The sequence below is a fragment of the Python bivittatus genome, unplaced genomic scaffold (assembly GCF_059951505.1).
Source record: "Python bivittatus isolate LINGU-HERP-01145 unplaced genomic scaffold, Pbiv_v1 ctg000790_np1212, whole genome shotgun sequence".
NCBI classification, from domain to species: Eukaryota; Metazoa; Chordata; class Lepidosauria; order Squamata; family Pythonidae; genus Python; species Python bivittatus.
In genome coordinates this window covers 4,744,441-4,762,500 of record NW_028277110.1, presented here as the reverse complement: position 1 = coordinate 4,762,500, position 18,060 = coordinate 4,744,441, and the positions used below count along the sequence as shown (strand labels likewise).

The window sequence follows — 18,060 nt, the reverse complement described above, 5'->3', positions numbered from 1 at the left end:
GAGTTGGGCGGCCATATAAATTGCATAAATAAACAAACAAATACATGCTATCTTTAGTGTATTAATGATCTTCTCTCCTTTCTTTCTTTCTCTCTTTCTTTCTCCCTAGGTGCCTTATACTCCAGAAAATTCACCATTGATGGAGAACAGATTTCCTTACAAGTCCAGGATACCCCATTTGTTTCTCTGGAGGTATAAGCGCAATTCCAAATAAAATTTGATCTCTTATCAAATCCAGCCGAGGTGTCCACAAGGTGTGGTCAAAAATGTCAAGACAGTGGCCACAATGGTACAATCAAAGCTCTGTGATGGCCATGAAAAATGGGCAGAGCTGTGATTGCAGCATCATGACCACCATCTTGACTTTTTTTGACCATGTTCTATGGACAGCCTTGAAATCCAGACAGCACCTGCCAGTTGGGGAAACACTGCTAATATAATTTGACTTTAGGCAGGAAAAGATCTTAGTTGGATCCCCAAGTCAAGGGGAGAAAATCCGACTTGCATGGAATCTCTGAGTGGGTTTTCCTTCCACTCGGGTGCCATGCAGGGTTTTTCATTTCACTTCTGAAAAGCCATGGGGATAGTTGAACTGATGCAGCAGAAGGCAACGTGGAGGAGAATGAATCAGAGATGGATTGTTGCCGTGTTCAGGAATACAAAAGGGATAATCTCTCTAAATCCAAGTAAACTGTATGAAGGTCATTGTCCTCTCTGTGCACAGGCTTGTCAATATCTCAGAACTTTGTTCCTGGGATGATGATGATGATGATCATTGTCATCGTCATCACTGAAACCTGAACACTTATTTGGTTATTGATGAGAGCGAACTGTATCTTAGAAGCCAAAATGGTTGGGTTCATACAACTTGGTGGAGGAAGAAGGAGGGATCCTTGTTAGGGCTTCATGCTGTACGTGAACTTGGCTTGTATGCATGCAGTGAAAGATTGATTGATTGATTGATTGATTGATTGATTTACATCCCAAATATCTAGGCCACTCAGTTCTAAGAACTTATCAGAACTGGCTTATTCCCAAGGTTAATTTTCAGTAGCAGGGATAGTGACCTAATTGCTGATTTCAGAAAAAGACTAGTTAAGCTGTGGTGGGAAGTCACCACCACCAGGCTGTTCAGCCTCTACAGAGTGTACCTTTCTGGGCGCTGAAGATTTAGAGCCATGATTTATGGATTAAGCAAATGGGCCTCCTTTCCATTTGCAGATGAGACCCTGGTAGGTAAGCTCGCCTGTCATGCTGCTTTCAGTTCTATTCAAAACAATAATTTCCAGGCAAGTGTTTTGTAGGCAGGCAGTTGCATGTCACAGGCAAACCCACTTTCAAGAGTAGCTTGCTGGGAACAGAGATGTGGAAGGGAAACCAATGCCTTAGCACTCTCTCTATCCCACCACTTTAAAAATCTGTAGTCTGGGAAATGGTTTAAGTGGTCCAAAGGGGGTGTAATATGGGCCCAGGCTGAGTTTTCCCTGGCATTGATGAGATCTGAGCAGGGGTGTCTGGGTCACACATAAAAGCCAGGCAGAGCTTTGACCACCCCATTATGGCTACGATCTCAACTTTGTTTACCACACCGTGTGGATACCTCTGGATCCAAGGAATCAAAATGGGCATAATTTTGCCTCAGGTGTTACTCTTTGAAAGAGGAAGGCCAAAGAAAGAACCAGCAAAGTCTGGAGTGGGTGAATTGCTGTCCTAAATATCATCAACAGTTGTTCTAGGCCAGTGTTTTTCAACCTCAGCAACTTTAAGATGTGTGGACTTCAACTCCCAGGATTCCCCAGCCAGCCAGCCAGCTGGGGAATCCTGGGAGTTGAAGTCCACACATCTTAAAGTTGCTGAGGTTGAGAAACACTGGCCTAGGCATGTGTGTGATTAAAATGATTAAAGGGAGATTTCCTTGCTAAAAACCCAAAGAACTTTCCATTCCTTTATCTAACTTTATGCCACATTCCATTTGGATGATTGCGTTCAATCTATTATTGGCTGAAATCAGATACGGTGAAGGAAATTTTCTGATCACTGCAGGGGCCTGTGAACAACATCATTTAGCTTCCTTCTGCATTTTTTAAAACATTGATATTTCACATGATTTCCTTCTTCCACCCCCATCTTCTTAGTGGGTCAAATCTTGTAGTCATGGAGGGAAATCAGATGCTCCTCTGACAGGAGTCTATCAACCACAGAAACTGTTTGAACTGGGGCTGGAGACAGCCCTTGGCCTGGTGATGTTGTGAATCATTGTCAAGCTCATCACATCCCCATTTGAGCTTCCATGTGCCACCATTGATTTAACCTCCTCACCGTAGACTTGTTGATTCAGCAGGAGAACTTTCATAGGACTACAGTTGGCCTGGTTTCATTCTGAAGTCTTTGCGGTGAACTCACACACTGCTTTGGGAGCATGGTGGCCACCACTGTGGGACACCCATAGTCAATACTGTGGCAAAGCTGATGGGTAAATAGATCTGTCAGAAAGGGTGAGCCGAAATCAACACGTTGCATTTGTTGTAGCAACACGACTCCTCTTCCTGATGTCTGACGATTGCAACATGGATAACAAACCCTGGACTAGGCTTGGTTTTTTGGAAGGCCAGTTCTTGGAGCTGGGCTTGCTCTGGGCAGTCAAGACTTCATGCTATGAACACAGAACTTTAGATGTAGCTTGTGTTTTATTTTAGGGCAGGGATGGGCTACCTATAGCACATGGAGCTGAGACATTAGGGCTGCCTCCCAAGAGCTCCACTTGTTTGCCACTGGAATACAGCAGCCAGCTGTGCCCCTGAATTCTAGTAGCAAGACACTTGGAAACCATCTCTAGTAAATCTGTTAGGATTAAGGTTAGAATTAGGTAAAGAGTCCCTCTGGTCGTATGTATGCATGTAATGTTTTTTACAGCCAAAAGACCCAAATGCCCTTAAGTTGAACTTGGTACTGGTGATTCCATGGACATGTCCGTGCTGTTTTATTAATTTATTTGGAAAACTTATATGGCCACCTAAGTTATACATGTTAATCCTTGGTGGCCCACAACAGCAATTCATACCATCAGAATAAATATAACCCACCCAAACCCCACAACAACATCACATATTCCATCACGGGACCACAGCATCCCACCAACTCTACGTTTATATTTGCTGGGTTTACTTCTATCCTATTCCAATGCCTGATTTTCTTGTTTTCCTGGCAACAGTATAGAATGTGCTTAATTACTGCCTTCTTCTGAGAGTGACTGATGTTTTTTACTCCCCAGTCTACAGTCCTAGGATCTCATGGTGTTCCAAGGATTCACCTGATCTGACCCTGCTTAGCTTTTTCAAGATCAACAAAAGTCAACTAGGGGTTGCCATCTGCTGTTGGGTTACAAACATTGACATTTAAAAAAAAAAATCAACGGAAATATGTGGCTACAATGCTGAACTTAATGGGAATACAATAAACTCCCAGGGCAAAGGTGCTCACATCTGTCAGAGGGAACATACTTGGGCTGGTTTCATGCCTTATGCTATGCTACACTGTGATTTGTTTGGTCTGGGCTAAGTTTGTTCTGTGAGTACAGCCATTGTGGTTGTCAACCATAGTTTGTGGCTTATTGTGTGATGCTAACTCAGCAATTGGTGGTTTCTTTAACCAACTCTGGCCTAGCCCAATGTGTGAATCCCACTTTGGTGTTTGGTCAACTGGAACTTAACTCTTTTCTCCTGGGTTTTGATGACAGGACGAGAATGACACCATCTGTTGCCAGGAGCAGATAAATCGGTCCATTTATTGGGCAGACGGCTTCGTGTTTGTCTACTCCATCACGGACTATGACAGTTACCGTGTCATCCGCCCGTTACACCAGCACATCCGGAAGATTCACCCCAATGCCAACATCCCGTTGCTGCTGATGGCCAACAAGGGAGACCTGCTGCGAGCCAGGCAGGTGTCCACGAAGGAAGGCCACCAACTAGCTAACGAGCTGAGTTGCCCTTACTCGGAGGTCTCTGCCCGAGAGAACTGTGAAGGGGTTCATGAGGCTTTTAAGCAGCTGTGCCAAGAGCTGAGTAGGATCATTGGGAATTGCAATGGGGAGAAACGAAGGGGCCTCCATCTTGTCCGGCCCAAATCACCCAACATGCAAGAACTGAAAAGGAGGCTCAAACAAGCCTTGTCTTCAAAAGGCAAAGCCACCACGATGCTCTGATGAGCTTCAGAGTAACTGTGTTGGCTGGGCTGTGGCAGGCAGAGAATAGATATGTATGCCTTTTTATGGTAGGTCCATAAAACGTTTAAGTCTTAACTATCTTTGGGGTGAAAGAATCCCTTTCCAGAAATGAGACTATGATGGCTGGTAAAGTTAAGCCCTTTCATTAGACGATCACCAAGAGCGTCCAAAGCAAAGTCTTAGAGGTGCCTTTATTCTCAGTATTAATTTCAGCTTCTTCACTTGCATGAGACAGACAGGTTGATATCTGCACCTGTTCAATCAAACTTTGCTTCAGCCATAACCTTGGTTCTCCCCCATATTTCAGGCAAGCAGCCTACTTTCTTCCCTAACGTTTAGGTCCCAAATGTATGCTTATTCATTTATGCGGTTGCCCCTGGCCTTTAAAGAAAAAATACACACACATATAAATGTCTTAAACACTGCTATGAAATGGGCAGGAGAGATGGTTGTTGATCTCTCCATCTGGCTACCAGCTCCTGTGAGAGGTGAGCCTTCTCCCTTCCAGTTCCACCACACCAACCACCAGCACAACTTTTTTAGAGTAGAAGAGGAAAATCCTATTCTTTTCTTTTCCTTATTTCTCAATGGGTTATTTCAGAGGAATAATCCATAGTTTATCTGTGGCCATCCAAATGCTTGAAATGAATGATTGCTTTATCATTACAGTTGACCTCATAAATGTTATAAATGATCTGGAACTTTGTAATTCATACATGGAATGGATGAATCCAATGTGGAGTTAATCCGGCTTGAGCCCATGGAAACTATTGGAACTAATGTATGCTTTTCTGAACTGGATTGTGGGCATGAAGTGGGCCCTTAGTCCTAATTTCAGGATTGCTTACCAATAGCCACTACTGTGTGGTAGCTTGGATATCTGAAATAGCTACAATTGAGCCATTATTGTAAGCAGGTTTCTCCAACCTGGTGTCCTTGGACTAAAGCAATATATTCTTTATGTGAGAATAATTAAATAAGACAATATGTCTGAAACCATGAATGAACCAAGATGATGGGAAAGTAGATTCTTGTTACCAGGGAACTGGCTTGTTTTAAAAAGGAGGCTGGGAAATTGAGGCAGAGTAAGTTCATCAGGAGCAGTGATGAAGTCCTGTAGACACAGGAGGAACGAAGTGGTGTGGCTCGAGAGAGCTTAACAGAGACCTAGCCATCCACGTTGAATTTCAATTATTGGAGACTGAGTAGCAGGAGACGTCATTTGGAAGTATGCCTGATTTATAAATTTCAGAGTGATAATTGCTCCTGCCATTACTGGAGACAGAGAACTGAACCAGATCAACTGCCAGCCTGAGCAACTGATCCCTTCTTATTCTGAATCAGCACGCTTACAAAAACAACAGGATTAGAAGTGTCAACAGATCTGAGATGGCATTTCCATGGGTGGAGTTGTTCCTACAATCAAGTAGAAACAGATTGTCTCTGCTTTCTTTCCAGCTGTACAAACGGGGCCCAATAATTCAGAAACACCAAAGTAGCAAGAGCAGAGATGTGGGACTGTAAAATATCTAGAGCTTCAGTATGGAGTCTGCTTTCCTGGAAACAAGTATGATGACAAGGTTGTCAATGTTTTATCTAATCCAGTTTTCTCCTTTCACATGACATACTAACCATAAACCCATTGTTTAGACAATGCAGGACACTAAAAATGGTTGGTTGGTTCAGTGTCCTGTGCAAATGGAGACATGGAACCAGACTCTCACGTGCAATTGCCAAGCCTGACTGTCAAAACAACCCTATGCACATTTATGTGGTCCGCATTTCTGTATTGTAGAGTAACCAACTGCCAAGCCCAGCACAGAGCTAGAGGGAAATGCTTACAAATCTGGAGTCGGTTCCTGACATATTGCACGGATATGATTGGAGCTGCAAGTCAAGTTTTGAAAGTCATGCAAGATGTCTTGGTTAAACAAATGAGATTGCATATTGCTGAGTAAACAACACTTGGCTATCTGGTCTCTAATGGGACAGAGTTAGCAACAATCATCTTCATCAACTCAAGCATTGAATGGGTGGCTTAGTTTTCAACAATCACTCTTTTGTGCCCTTCTCAGAGTGACTCTGACTCTGATGAAGCCTGAGAATGTCAAGTACCTGGAAGTCCAGAATATGAATTCCTCTCTTGACCATGCCAAAACAGAAAGTCTTGTTTCTGTTATATTAGCTTTTCCAATCTGGTGTCCTCCAGATGTATTAGGACTACAAGTTACAGAACTCTTAGCTGTTGTTGCCAGGAATTGTCCTAAATCCTGTAATGATGTCCCAGCCCATCTGGGGCCCACTAGCTTGAAGATGTAGATGTATGTGGCAAAGCAGGTGTCTGTGATGCATAATCCTCACCAAAGTATCCATAGACACCTTCTTTGCAACTTACACACCAGGCCCCCTCTTTTTCTTGATTATTCTTTTAATTAAAAAAAAAATCAACAGAGGAAACCAGCATATTGCAAAGCAAAGCACCAGCCTTTAGTGACATCTTCAATGATAAGAATGCATTTGGGTCCCACTTTGACTCCATCAACATTGGTAAAAAATAAAAAGGGTGGGTGGGTCTTGCCCAGTGCTTTTTTGAGAAACATTTTCACTGGAAGGGTGAGCTTGGAGTGGTAGGAAGCAACTTGGCAGTGGGGAGGCTAGAGGGGATGGGGAGAGAGCAATCTAACTTTCAGACCGATGGATATTTGGTGACTGGTCACGCCCACTATGGATGCCTTTCTGTGAGAAGACCCAAAACATTCTCTCAAACTTCCCATGGGTCTACTTGCTTCCTCTTCCCTGAAAGGTTGCAGAGCTCTGTGTACAGTCTTCTTTCTATCCACAGTCAAGTGGATTTCCAGGCTAGGTCTTTGTCAGACTTCTCTAAGTCACATCTCAAGGGTTTCTGCAAGCCATGGAGAAGTCTACTGGAAACAATACTTTTAAAATTATTTCAGTGCCTTTTTATGCTGGGGAGTCAGGTCAAATGAACACGATCAACCCTGCACTGGAAAATCTTGCGTAAATATATCCCAGTTGCTTCCAAACTGTTTCAGTGAGCTTGGCTACACCACACATTTGCATTTTAAAAATGATACACGCAGTTTTGCCGGGAGCAAGGCAGACCCAAGGCCGCTTCCTGCCCAGACCTGCAGCAGGGGTTAATAATTTGAAGAAAATTGTTATGAGTTTATGCAAGAGCACGAGTGAGTCATCGGCAATTAAGCTTTGCTTATATCAACCTCCTGATTTTAAGGGTCACCCAGCTAAGCAGAAAGGTGCTTGTCTTGCTTTTTTATTGTTTTGTTAAGGATCCTAATGAAACCATAAAAGCCTTGGAAACTTTACCCCACTGTAGCAAGAGATGACTTCACTATGCAAACTGTTGCCTGTAGTTTATCTACTTTGCTGGATGTCTAGAGGTCCACAGGAAGCTCCTTTGCTCAGATTTGGTACATGTGTTTAGAATAAACCTCTTCCACATGTTTACTTTTTAAAAAATTTCAGACTCTTTGCAAAGCTTCTCCTTCAGCTGCTCAGCCAATGTTTGGCTCATGGAGATAATAGAAACTGTGGCATTATGTTCCACAGGCAGAATGAGAAACAACCATGTTGAAGTACCCATGATGTAAGATGTAATTGTTTTTTAGAGATTCGATTTTAAGGAGAAACTATGGTTTGGCAAGTTTCAGCAAAGCAACAGAACAAAGACAGGATTCCACAGAATCACTACACTGTACCAAAGCAGAAGAAGGCCCATTCCTTCAAGTGCAGAGAGAAGTTGTGGAGAAGTTCCTCCATAAAGTCCAGTGAAAAGAAGTTCCCTTCTTCCTTTCTTCCAGATGTACCACAACACAGTCCATCTTCTGCAATGAGGAGTTTCTCCTGCCTAGAACATCTGGCCTTTTTCCTCTAGTTACCCATCAATCAACTCTTGGTAGTCTATGGCCTAATTCACCTAACATGCCAATCCATGGTTTGCTTAACCACAATTTCTTAAATAAATCACAGATAGCTGGGTTTGTAGAACACACCAGACAACAAGCAATGGTTTCCACACAACACTAAGCCATACTGTGCAAACCAGTATGGTTTGGTAGGCTGACTGAACCAGACCCCAGTCAACAGAATAGTTACCTTGGACAAAAGTAGGACCATCTAGCTAAGGACAGCTATACTAGCTTTTCCCAACCTGGTGCCCTCCAGATGTGTTTGGATGACAACTTCCATCATCCCCAAATACTCTGAAGCCCCTGAAGAGCACCAGATTGGGCAAGGCTGCTCTATAACCAACAACAGAAGATCCCCAAAGTATCAGAGAGAGAAATTATTTCCAGATCTAACTCAAAATGCTGGGGCTCCATTGGGGGAGACTTTGCATACAAAACCTCCACTCTGTTACTGAGTTATGGGTCCTCATCAGGAACAGGAGGAGTGTCATAATGTAATTATGCTTCATGAAAAAAATATTTCATGTAGACATTCCAGTCTCAACTGCCAGTCAAACTGTTTTAGAGTAGTCCCAAGTAATTATATTATAACTTTGTTTTGCAACATACTTAGAGTTACTTTCACCATGGTTTACCCAATTAACTCAAATTTCTAACTTCACACTACATCTTGAACCACCCTTATGGACTGGTTCATCCAAAGTGTCAGGCTAAAATGGGATTGGCTAGTTTCTGGCTCAATGTGTTGTGTGAATGTAGCCCAAGAGAGAAAGGTTCATAGCAAAACAAGGCAGGATCCATAAGCAACGTGCGTGGATGGCATATGAGGGGACAGCAATGGGGTCCCAGAGCAGGTTTATGGTTCCAGAACTAGCCTCTAAGGTTCTAAACAAATTACTATCCAAATTACTGCCAAAATACCTTCTCTCTAGATCTAGACAGTGATCAGCAATCACATCCTCTATAATTCCTAAGTTACCACTAGGGGGCAGCAAGATGTTTTCTGTATCTTTCTTCTGCCCCCTAGTGCTCGCCCAGGTTTTTTTCACCCAATTTGGTAGTCCTACTTCAGCTGTTTCTTGTAGCACATTCACTATTCTCTCCTAGTAATTGCGCAATTTGGGAATTATTTGTCAAAGTGAATATATTTTTCCCCATTTAAGGACATCAGCCTCTTTACATATAATTGAATGAGCACAGCAGTGCAGCTGTAGAGAAGAAAAAGGTAATTAGACACTGAGAGGACAAAAGAAAGAGATGAAAATAGGGGAACAATTACATGCCTTTCCAGGCATGGCATATGTTAAACTTTTCAACTGTTGAGCAATTGAGCTATCAAGTTCCTTTTATTTGATGACTGAGGAAGAGACCAATCCATAACAGGACAGAGATGGGCCTTTGGACATGGGCCAAGAGATGCTGTTTGCAGAAAACAACTGAGAGGACCGTTCTTACTTGCAGTGTGCATTCAAGCACAGAGGATGAATCTCTAGGGAGACTGGCAGTCAAAAGAAGTGGAACATGGGAGCAAAGGCAACTCCAACAGTTTTCCCACCCAGTCAGGTCCAACAGTGTTGGGACTGCAACTCCCAGCTGGGAGTGACCCCAGGATTCTTGTACAAGGCAATGGGTGAAACTTCTCCCTCTTATTCTCCTTGTTATAATTTATGGTTAGGCACTTGGAGGTTCCAGGGGGGCTGGTCCTCCTTTCTGGTGGCTCCACAATATCACCATTGATGCAACTGCTGAAAATTGAGTGTGTGATTCTCCACTATTTGGAGGACAGAAGCCAGCCAAAGCTATCATGAGAGGCCTCAGATAGTCAAAATAAGGAAGCAAAATCTCCTCAATTCTTGGTGACTTTAATACAGGGTTTTAAGAACTTGATAAGGGTCCATGAAAGACCAAGGGAGAAGAAAGGTTTACCTGAAACAATCATGGACACATGGAAACATAGCAATTTTTCTAAGGTGGATCAGAAAGGGTGGGGCTTGTGAGGTAATATTCGGAAGCCCCACCACCCTGGGGGTATTTCGGCTCATGAGCAGCGTTTCTCAACCTTGGCAGCTTTAAGATGTGTGGACTTCAACTCCCAAAAGTCCCCAACGAGTTAGGGAATTCTGGGAATTGAAGTCCACATAGCTTGAAGTTGCCAAGGTTGAGAAATGCTGCTCATGATGATTCATTTACTCGATATGGGTCTGAGAGGCTCTGAGTTAGATTCCATGGCCCGAAAAAGTTTGAAAGTTCCTGACTTAATGGACATGCCCATGTTGTTTTCCTAGCAACAAGAGCTATCATTTATGGATTTGTTTATTTATATGGAAATGCTTTGCCATTATGTCTTTCTGCCATGTTTTATGATTTCCCAGTCTTGTTTACAGCCCTCATCCAGTACTAGCGTGGTCTGGACTGAACATCCATTTGAGATCAGCCAGAGTCCATGAAGTGCTGCCACTTGACTGAGCAATAGTCAAATAAATAATTTTTTAAAACCCTCTTTTGTAAAGTCCCCAAAGGATTGATCTCATTCCTGATGCGTAACATTTTCCCACTCGCCTTGCACCCTGGGCCCCAGTTTTAAGTGGAGGGGCGCCCCCATATGAATTGTTTATCCCTGTTTATCCCTGTTTATCTAGTTTGACCCTAAGAAGCCATCCTTCACAATAAAGGAACCAACACTGCAGAGAGATTTCCTCCATAGCCCGGCATCTCTATGCACAGCTTGGAATACCAGCTTCAGAGCAAAAATGAACCTGTTGGACATCTCTTTGGAGTCCTTGGGGTTCTCTGAGCGTGGTTGTTTTCTTGCAAATGTTTTGTTAAGGTCTACAAGAAACCAACCAAGCTCAGAGAACCCCAAGGACTCCACAGTTCAACCCTGAGCTACATATATTCTCTTCTGTTGCAGTGTTCCTCAACCTTGGCAGCTTTCAGATGTGTGGACTCCAACTCCCAGAATTCCCCAGCCAGCAGAATTCTGGGAGTTGGAGTCCACACATCTGAAAGCTGCCAAGGTTGAGGAACACTGCTCTATTGGATATCTCTTTGCCAGTGCAGGTGGCCCTAGATTTTGGCAAATCTCTATCAAGCAAGCATACAATATCAGGACTGCAAAGGTCCAAATAACAACTAGATGGCAGCAAAGAGATACAGAAAATGTTGACCCTTTACTGCCATCTAGAAATTTTCTGGATTTCTTTAGCTCAGCTGTGCCTTACATATAGTACATCAACAGGATGCACCAACTTTTGACAGGAAACTTTAATCTACATGCCCCAAAACTGGAGTCTGGGGGCATGTACAGTATATTAAATGCAACCATCTTTACCGTGGCTCATTTTGATGTCTTTCCAGCAGCTCTCATCAGATTAAGGCTGCAATTTCTCACAGGTGGCTGGGTTTGAACAATGTTGTTGGATAGCCTGAGTTATGGTTGCTATGTTATGGCTAATGGTGCTGTGGGCCCTGGCAGTGCAGTTAGTTTATGGTTCCCTGTGTTGTCCCTTCTTAGTGTGTTGTGAAATGTGGTATTTGAATTCAACGAATTAATTCAGTGGCACAGAGCATGTGAATTTTTTTCAGCCTCTGGAAGTAAAGTTTCTACAAAACTGGGTAAAGCAGGTAATTATATCAATCAAGCCCTTGTCTTCACAGGGTGTCTGAACCAGACTGTCACATAAGTCACCATATGTCTTTCTGGAGTATAGATTTGCTGTTTGGAAAGCATGTTTGGAGAACACAGCAATTCGGTTGTGAAAACCCAGGCAATAAAATATAAGAAGTAGCCCCTAAAAATTATTAGGTTTTGAAAAATGATATTATTCATGAAGGACTGAAGCTCTTGTGGTTGTATTCCTAGAAAACGGAAGTTTGAAAGAACATAGGACCTTCAAGGAGAGAATGGACTTGCTCCGATTCTGATGCTGTCAGCAAAAGTGTGCTCGCTTTGGGTGAGCCAAGTTTTCCAAACTTTTTTCAACCGTATCTCTCTGTAAAAGGCACCACAGATATTGCTAGGAGGTTATGAAAACTTGACGGGAATGACATTTATAGGCCTCCGTGGCAGGGCAGGCTGCCATGACAAACCCTCTGTCTTAAAAGTGTCTTCTTCTTGGTAGTCTGCCAAGGGCAGGGTCAAAGTCATGTAGGCTTCTAGAAAAGTCTGAGCTGGTTTGAAAGAACATCTGCGAGTAGGGCGACCAGGTAGCCAAACAGGCAGAGGAGGACACGGACAATTGGAAAGGAGGACAAATGGAGGGAAAAGACACACCGTGAAAAACTGCCTCCCCCCAAAAGAAAGTTGTTGTTGTTGTTGTTGTTTAGTCGTTAAGTCGTGTCCGACTCTTCGTGACCCCATGAACCATATTGCGCCAGGCCTTCCGGTCCTTCACTGCCTCCCTGAGTTTGCTCAGTTTCATGCTCACAAAAGAAAGTACTTAGGTCTAAATGTATATGAAATTACTTTTTCCAGCATCAGAAAGACTGGTGTTTCAACGGCAATATTTTTCCAACAAATCTTTCTTTTCAAGAACATTTGCAAGTGACAATATAGAATCGATGATGACATGCTTTCGAATTCCACCGTAGAAGCATATGACAACCCATGCGACTTAGGAGCTCCAGCAATCATAAATTTGGAGGGGCTGGATTGAAGCTGATGGCTGGAATCAGGAAATCAATTAAATAAAACATAAATCTAGGCTGTTGAGCCTGTCGATGGACGAGGGAAAGAAAAAGCAGACAATGTGCAATGTCACATTATGCAAATGTTTGAATGACTACAGGTAGTCCTTGACTTGTTAAATACGTGCTGTGTTTTCAACATATTTAATATGTAACCTATGTTAAATGCACGCTGGTTGCCAGGTGCCCAAATTCTGATCACATGACTGCAGGGACACTACGACAGTTGTAAGTGCAAGGACTGGTCATAAGTCACTTTTTCAGCACTTTTGTAACTTTGAACGGTTGTTAAACAAATGGTTGTAAGTCGAGGACTACCTGTACTGTTGTGAAAACATCCAAAAAAAAAAGCCCACAACAACCCAACACTCAAAAATCTGTTGACAATATTTGATTTTAAGGCTATGCCTGAGGGACAGAAGACAGGAGGACAAAAAGGAGGACATGTCCTCCTTTTGCTTGATGTCTGGTAGCCCTACCTGTGAGAAGACAAGTCTGGCTTCTTGTCAATATTTATAAGAGGCAAGGTTTATTGGGTCAGATGTGGAAATTTGGGTGGGAAGCCAAGGAAAGGAGAGATACACTGGGGAATAAGGAGGGCAGTGGGGCCAAACAATCTGTTCCTCCATCCTAATACAAAATCCAAAGAAGAAAGTTTGAGAATGTTGAAATTTGCCTTGGTTTTGAAGTTAGTTTGAACAAGTCTCTGAAGTTTGTTCAGAAGAGTGAAAAGTCCAAAACTGTTTCAGAGGAACATATGTTTGGATCTATGGGGTCTTCCAGTTGAAGGGGCAAACCCAGTATTCCTGTGCTTCTGGTGTAGCATCTACAGAGAGGTAGCAAACACTGCTTGAGACGTGGGATCTATCCCTGCCTTGTGTTTGAAGGAGCCACCAGCCAGGCTTTCATTCAAGAGACTGTGTGGTCTGCTCTGCCTCCTGTCTCCTAGGATCCCATCATAGCATCATGCAGGCAAAATTAGGAAAAAGAGCTTAAGCACTGGTGTTAGGAGTTGGGAGGCAATGGAAGTTCGCAAGAAACGCTGATAATTATTCTCTTTTATTTAGTGAAGAGGAGGAAGAAATCTGTGTTTAGACTTGGAATTTAAGGGGCAGAATGAAGCACTTTGGGGCTGTGAGCAGTGATGCTCAGTTATGGTTGAGAAAGGGTGAGGATGAATTGGCTGGTGGTCCCCCTAAACTCTAAATCTGCAAATGAGTAACTATGCCTGCACTCATCAGGTTCTGATTTCTGAATAGATTTGATAACAGACCAAACCATTTGGATCATTCGGTGCATTGTAAGCAAGATTCAGAAAGCTCGGCAGGCTGAAAGGATGGTTGTGTGGAAGGGGCCTTTTCAGCTCTGAGTGACTCTGCAATCTGGAGCTTGACCATCTTAGAAATCAGTCTGGCTTCTAAGAAGCCTAAAAAGATGTATCTTGCTTGCCAACATCACCAGCCTAGAGGCCAATGCCAGTCAAAAAATTAACTCTTATCTAGCTAAGAGCAACATCTCATTTTTCACTGGCCCACCTAACCTAACAGCTGTCACCACATTATGTGGCTTTTGGTCTAGATGTTCCTTCAAACATGCTGGTCTTATTTACAGAGGTGCTGCCAGACCAAACCTTCCTCTTCAAAAACCATTTAAAAACATTTTCCATTTTAGACAAAATGCTTTTAAGACCCGCTTTCTGGAAAGTGTCTTGGGGAATCTCACTTTATTCTCCTGCAAAGAAATAGTAAAAGAGACCATGGTTCTTTCTCAGTCTGCTGGCTGAAAGATCTACTACCCTGGGGTTGTTATGGTAGAGGATGGCCCCGGGTTTGCTTTTTCAAAGGGCGGCTTGTAAGCTTAGCAAGCTGTCACAGGTCCTTTTGTCAAGTAGGTTTTCTTTGGTTTGCTGAATCGAGGGGACAGACTGTGCTCTCTTATGACTGGCCAGAAACTGCTTCCGAGAGGGGAGTATTGAAAGTTCCACAGCTGTCCAAGGCTGAGAAGCACAATTAAATTGCCTTTATCTTGAATACAACCCAAAGACCTCTTGTTGTTCACAGCAAGCTTCCAGTCCAGTGTTTCTCAGCCTTGGCAACTTTAAGATGTGTGGACTTCAGCTCCCAGAATTCCCCAGCTCAATTCCCTAGACAGTTAAGTGCAGTTAAGTCCCTTCCTTCCTTCCTTCCTTCCTTCCTTCCTTCCTTCCTTCCTTCCTTCCTTCCTTCCTTCCTTCCTTCCTTCCTTCCTTCCTTCCTTCCTTCCTTCCTTCCAGAATGTAGCATTCTTGAAGGCAATGATTAAGAACTGAATGACTTAATGATATGGCTAGAATCATAGTAGGGCTGCCCAATTTTCAGCTGGACTCCCCAACCCTGGATTTAAGAGCAGCAAGGAGGAGTTGTCAACTGCTCATACAGAATGTAGCCTACCCTGCTCCAATGCCTTGAATAGGAATCAGCCAGTGAAATTCTAGAGAGAAGATTCTTCTGATATAACTCTGCTCTGGGAAAAGGCATAGGAGTAGAGCATAGAATAAAGTATTGGTGGCTGTAGTATAAGGTCTTTATTTTCATCCTTCAAAAAGTCCCTCCGGCTAATACAGGTCATCCTCATTTAGCGACCACAGTCAAGACTGGCAACTTGGTTGTTGGTTGCTCAGTAAACTGCACCTCGCTTATGATCTTCCTTCAGTTTCCTTTGCTTTACAGACCTGCGAAGCTTGACAATGAGAGGATTGGTCGCAAAGTTTGTTTGTTGTTTATTTATTTATTTATTTTTAAATTTATATTTATAAAAAGTTCCTTTTTCACCCCTGTTGTAACTTTGAACAGTCGCTAAATGATGCAGTCACTAAGTGAGGACTACCTGCACTTGCATGTCATGCTTCCTTCAATTACTGGTAGGGCTGCAGGAGATGGGTGAAAAGTTGCCAACACGCTCAGCAGCCATCCTGTCTGCTTCTTCCAATAGGATGGAACTTGCAATAGACTCACGCCGGGCTCTAAACTAGAACACAGAACCAGCATCATTTACTATTTCTGGTCATTGGGACAGCTTTTGTGTCTCTGTGATGTGATGGAATACAATTTCCATAATTCCCATCTAACATGGCCAAAGGTTCTGCTGATGGGGGAAAGCTGGAGCTCTGTTCCCTGACATCTTGAAGGATCAGGCTGACAAAAATGGATTACTATTCATATTATCGTTATTGTTCTCTATTGGTTATAAAACTCTCCCACAAATGCCAGATATAAGAGTCATCTACCTCGTAATGTGATGGCAATCTCTGGTGGAATAATAAAGGATTGAAACTTTTTCAGCACAAAGATGGATCTCCTTCCAAAAGCTGGAATGGGAACAGAGTGGCCTTTGATCCACAGATCACACATTACTGGATAGGAAGGGGAGCTAAGTTTCCATAAATAAATCATTCCTCTTATCATTCTGGGGTGTTGCATTAATTCTGCAGCTCAGGCTACTTTCCAATTTTTTGTTTTTTTAAAGAGAGAGAGAGAGAGAGGAGAGTAACCGGATGTAAAAGCCTCGAAATGGGAATTTCAGCCTGTCTCTCAAACGACCTCCTTCTGCAGAGTTCGAAGTCTGGCATCCGAAGAAGACAAACGTCATTGATAATAGACATCTCCGGCCCATGTCCCTCAGATTCTGAGGCTTCATTCAGCTGTGGAAGTCATTCTTATATGAGGTGGTTAGTTCTGTACTCTGAGCTGGGCCCCAAGGGTCTGGCCCCTGTGCTGAAATAGGAAAAAAAATGCGAAAACGCCCTGAAGAGAACTGGAACTTGAATCCTTCTCCTTCTTGCTGAACTGTTGTAACATGACAGCTTGGAGACCAGAGGGGTCCACAGGATACGTTGAAGGAAGTCAAGATGTGATGCACATAAAAAACCACCAGAGCTTCAGTGTCATCACGGCAGCCATCTTAACCCTTTTACCATACTCTTCCAAGGCTCCTGTCTGAGACTGGTCTGTGAAAAGGGAAGACCCAGATCTGAGTCTAGTCCTGCTTTTGGGGAACCTTCTTCCATCTCTGCGGTATGCTGGATAATAATACTGACATAATAACATGCGGGGCTGTTACAAGATCCCCGGATCAAATCTGCTGCCTTTTAGCCAATTCCAATCCTGCCTCTATTCTGACCCACTGCTGATGGTGCTGTCCTGATTATGTGTGCGCAACATGTGATAGGCAAAGTGGTAGGTTGAGTATTCAGGCGTTGCTATCCTCCCTCTTCACCAGCCAGCAGGAGAACCATCTATCAATTGTGGCATGGCTGCAGGAAGATGGTGGGTCTGACCCTCTCATTCTGGCCTCCACCTTCTTCCTTCACATGTCAAAATCCACACAGCCACTAGAGGGCAGCAAAGCAATACAAACTAGATGCTGATATGGTAGCCTGACTCCTGCGCCCCATTTTGTCCTAACCCAATAAAGCTCTTTTTTAAAAAATGGGACCAGCCAGTCAGACTCCCAAAGCAGCTGAGCCACAGGCAATATTTTATTTAACACTTCTCTCCCCTTCCTTCCAATGTCCAGACCAGTGGTTCTTCAACTGGGAGTTATTACCCCAAAGAGGTAATTGGGGCATGTCCTTGGGGAAATGGAACAACTTTTAATGACTTGTTTATGAGTTGAGGATGCAGTTTGGGACTGGCACTGCTGCTGAGACTGGCCTGTAAAACAAGAGAGTCTGGTTTTTTTTGTGGGGATAATAGCATTATTCAAGAATGGGCAAAGGTATAATTGAGTCAAACACTTTAAGAACCACTGGTCCAGATTCTCTGCATTCTTGTTCCTGGAGCAATGTTTTGCTACTTTACCCTTGCATTAAACCAGCAAGGGACATAGAGTTAACATATTTACTATGTGCTGGTCTAGCCATCTGGCACCATTGCACCATTTTGCTCAGCCACCAGCATAGCACTGCTGTGTCCTGTTCTTGAGGAAGAGGGCAGCAGAACAGAGGCAGATGAAGCTAACCAAATTCCTAACAGGAGGGGATGTGTCACAGCAGCGTGAAATGGCCAATAAGTGCACCTCCCCCTAATCCCACCTCATGACTGCAATTGAATAATCTTGGCTTAAGGAAGAACATGCTGCTTTTCAACCAGTACAGTTAAGAACAACTTAAGCCTGTCTCACTCACAGGTTGGGCAAGAGGAAGGCAAGGGGAGAGGGCAGAAA

At 43.3% G+C, this 18,060-nt stretch overlaps 1 protein-coding gene across 1 annotated transcript in view; it reads left to right on the top strand.

The window, feature by feature from the left end:
• LOC103053074 (ras-like protein family member 11A-like) overlaps positions 1–5,224 on the top strand; it is a 23,927-nt gene extending 18,703 nt beyond the window's left edge. The window contains exons 3-4 of the mRNA XM_088129209.1: positions 110–192; positions 3,737–5,224. Coding sequence (XP_087985335.1) covers positions 110–192; positions 3,737–4,204 — 551 coding nt within the window. The 3' untranslated portion in view covers positions 4,205–5,224. The remainder of the gene's footprint in view (positions 1–109; positions 193–3,736) is intronic.
• The last annotated feature ends 12,836 nt before the right edge of the window (positions 5,225–18,060 follow it).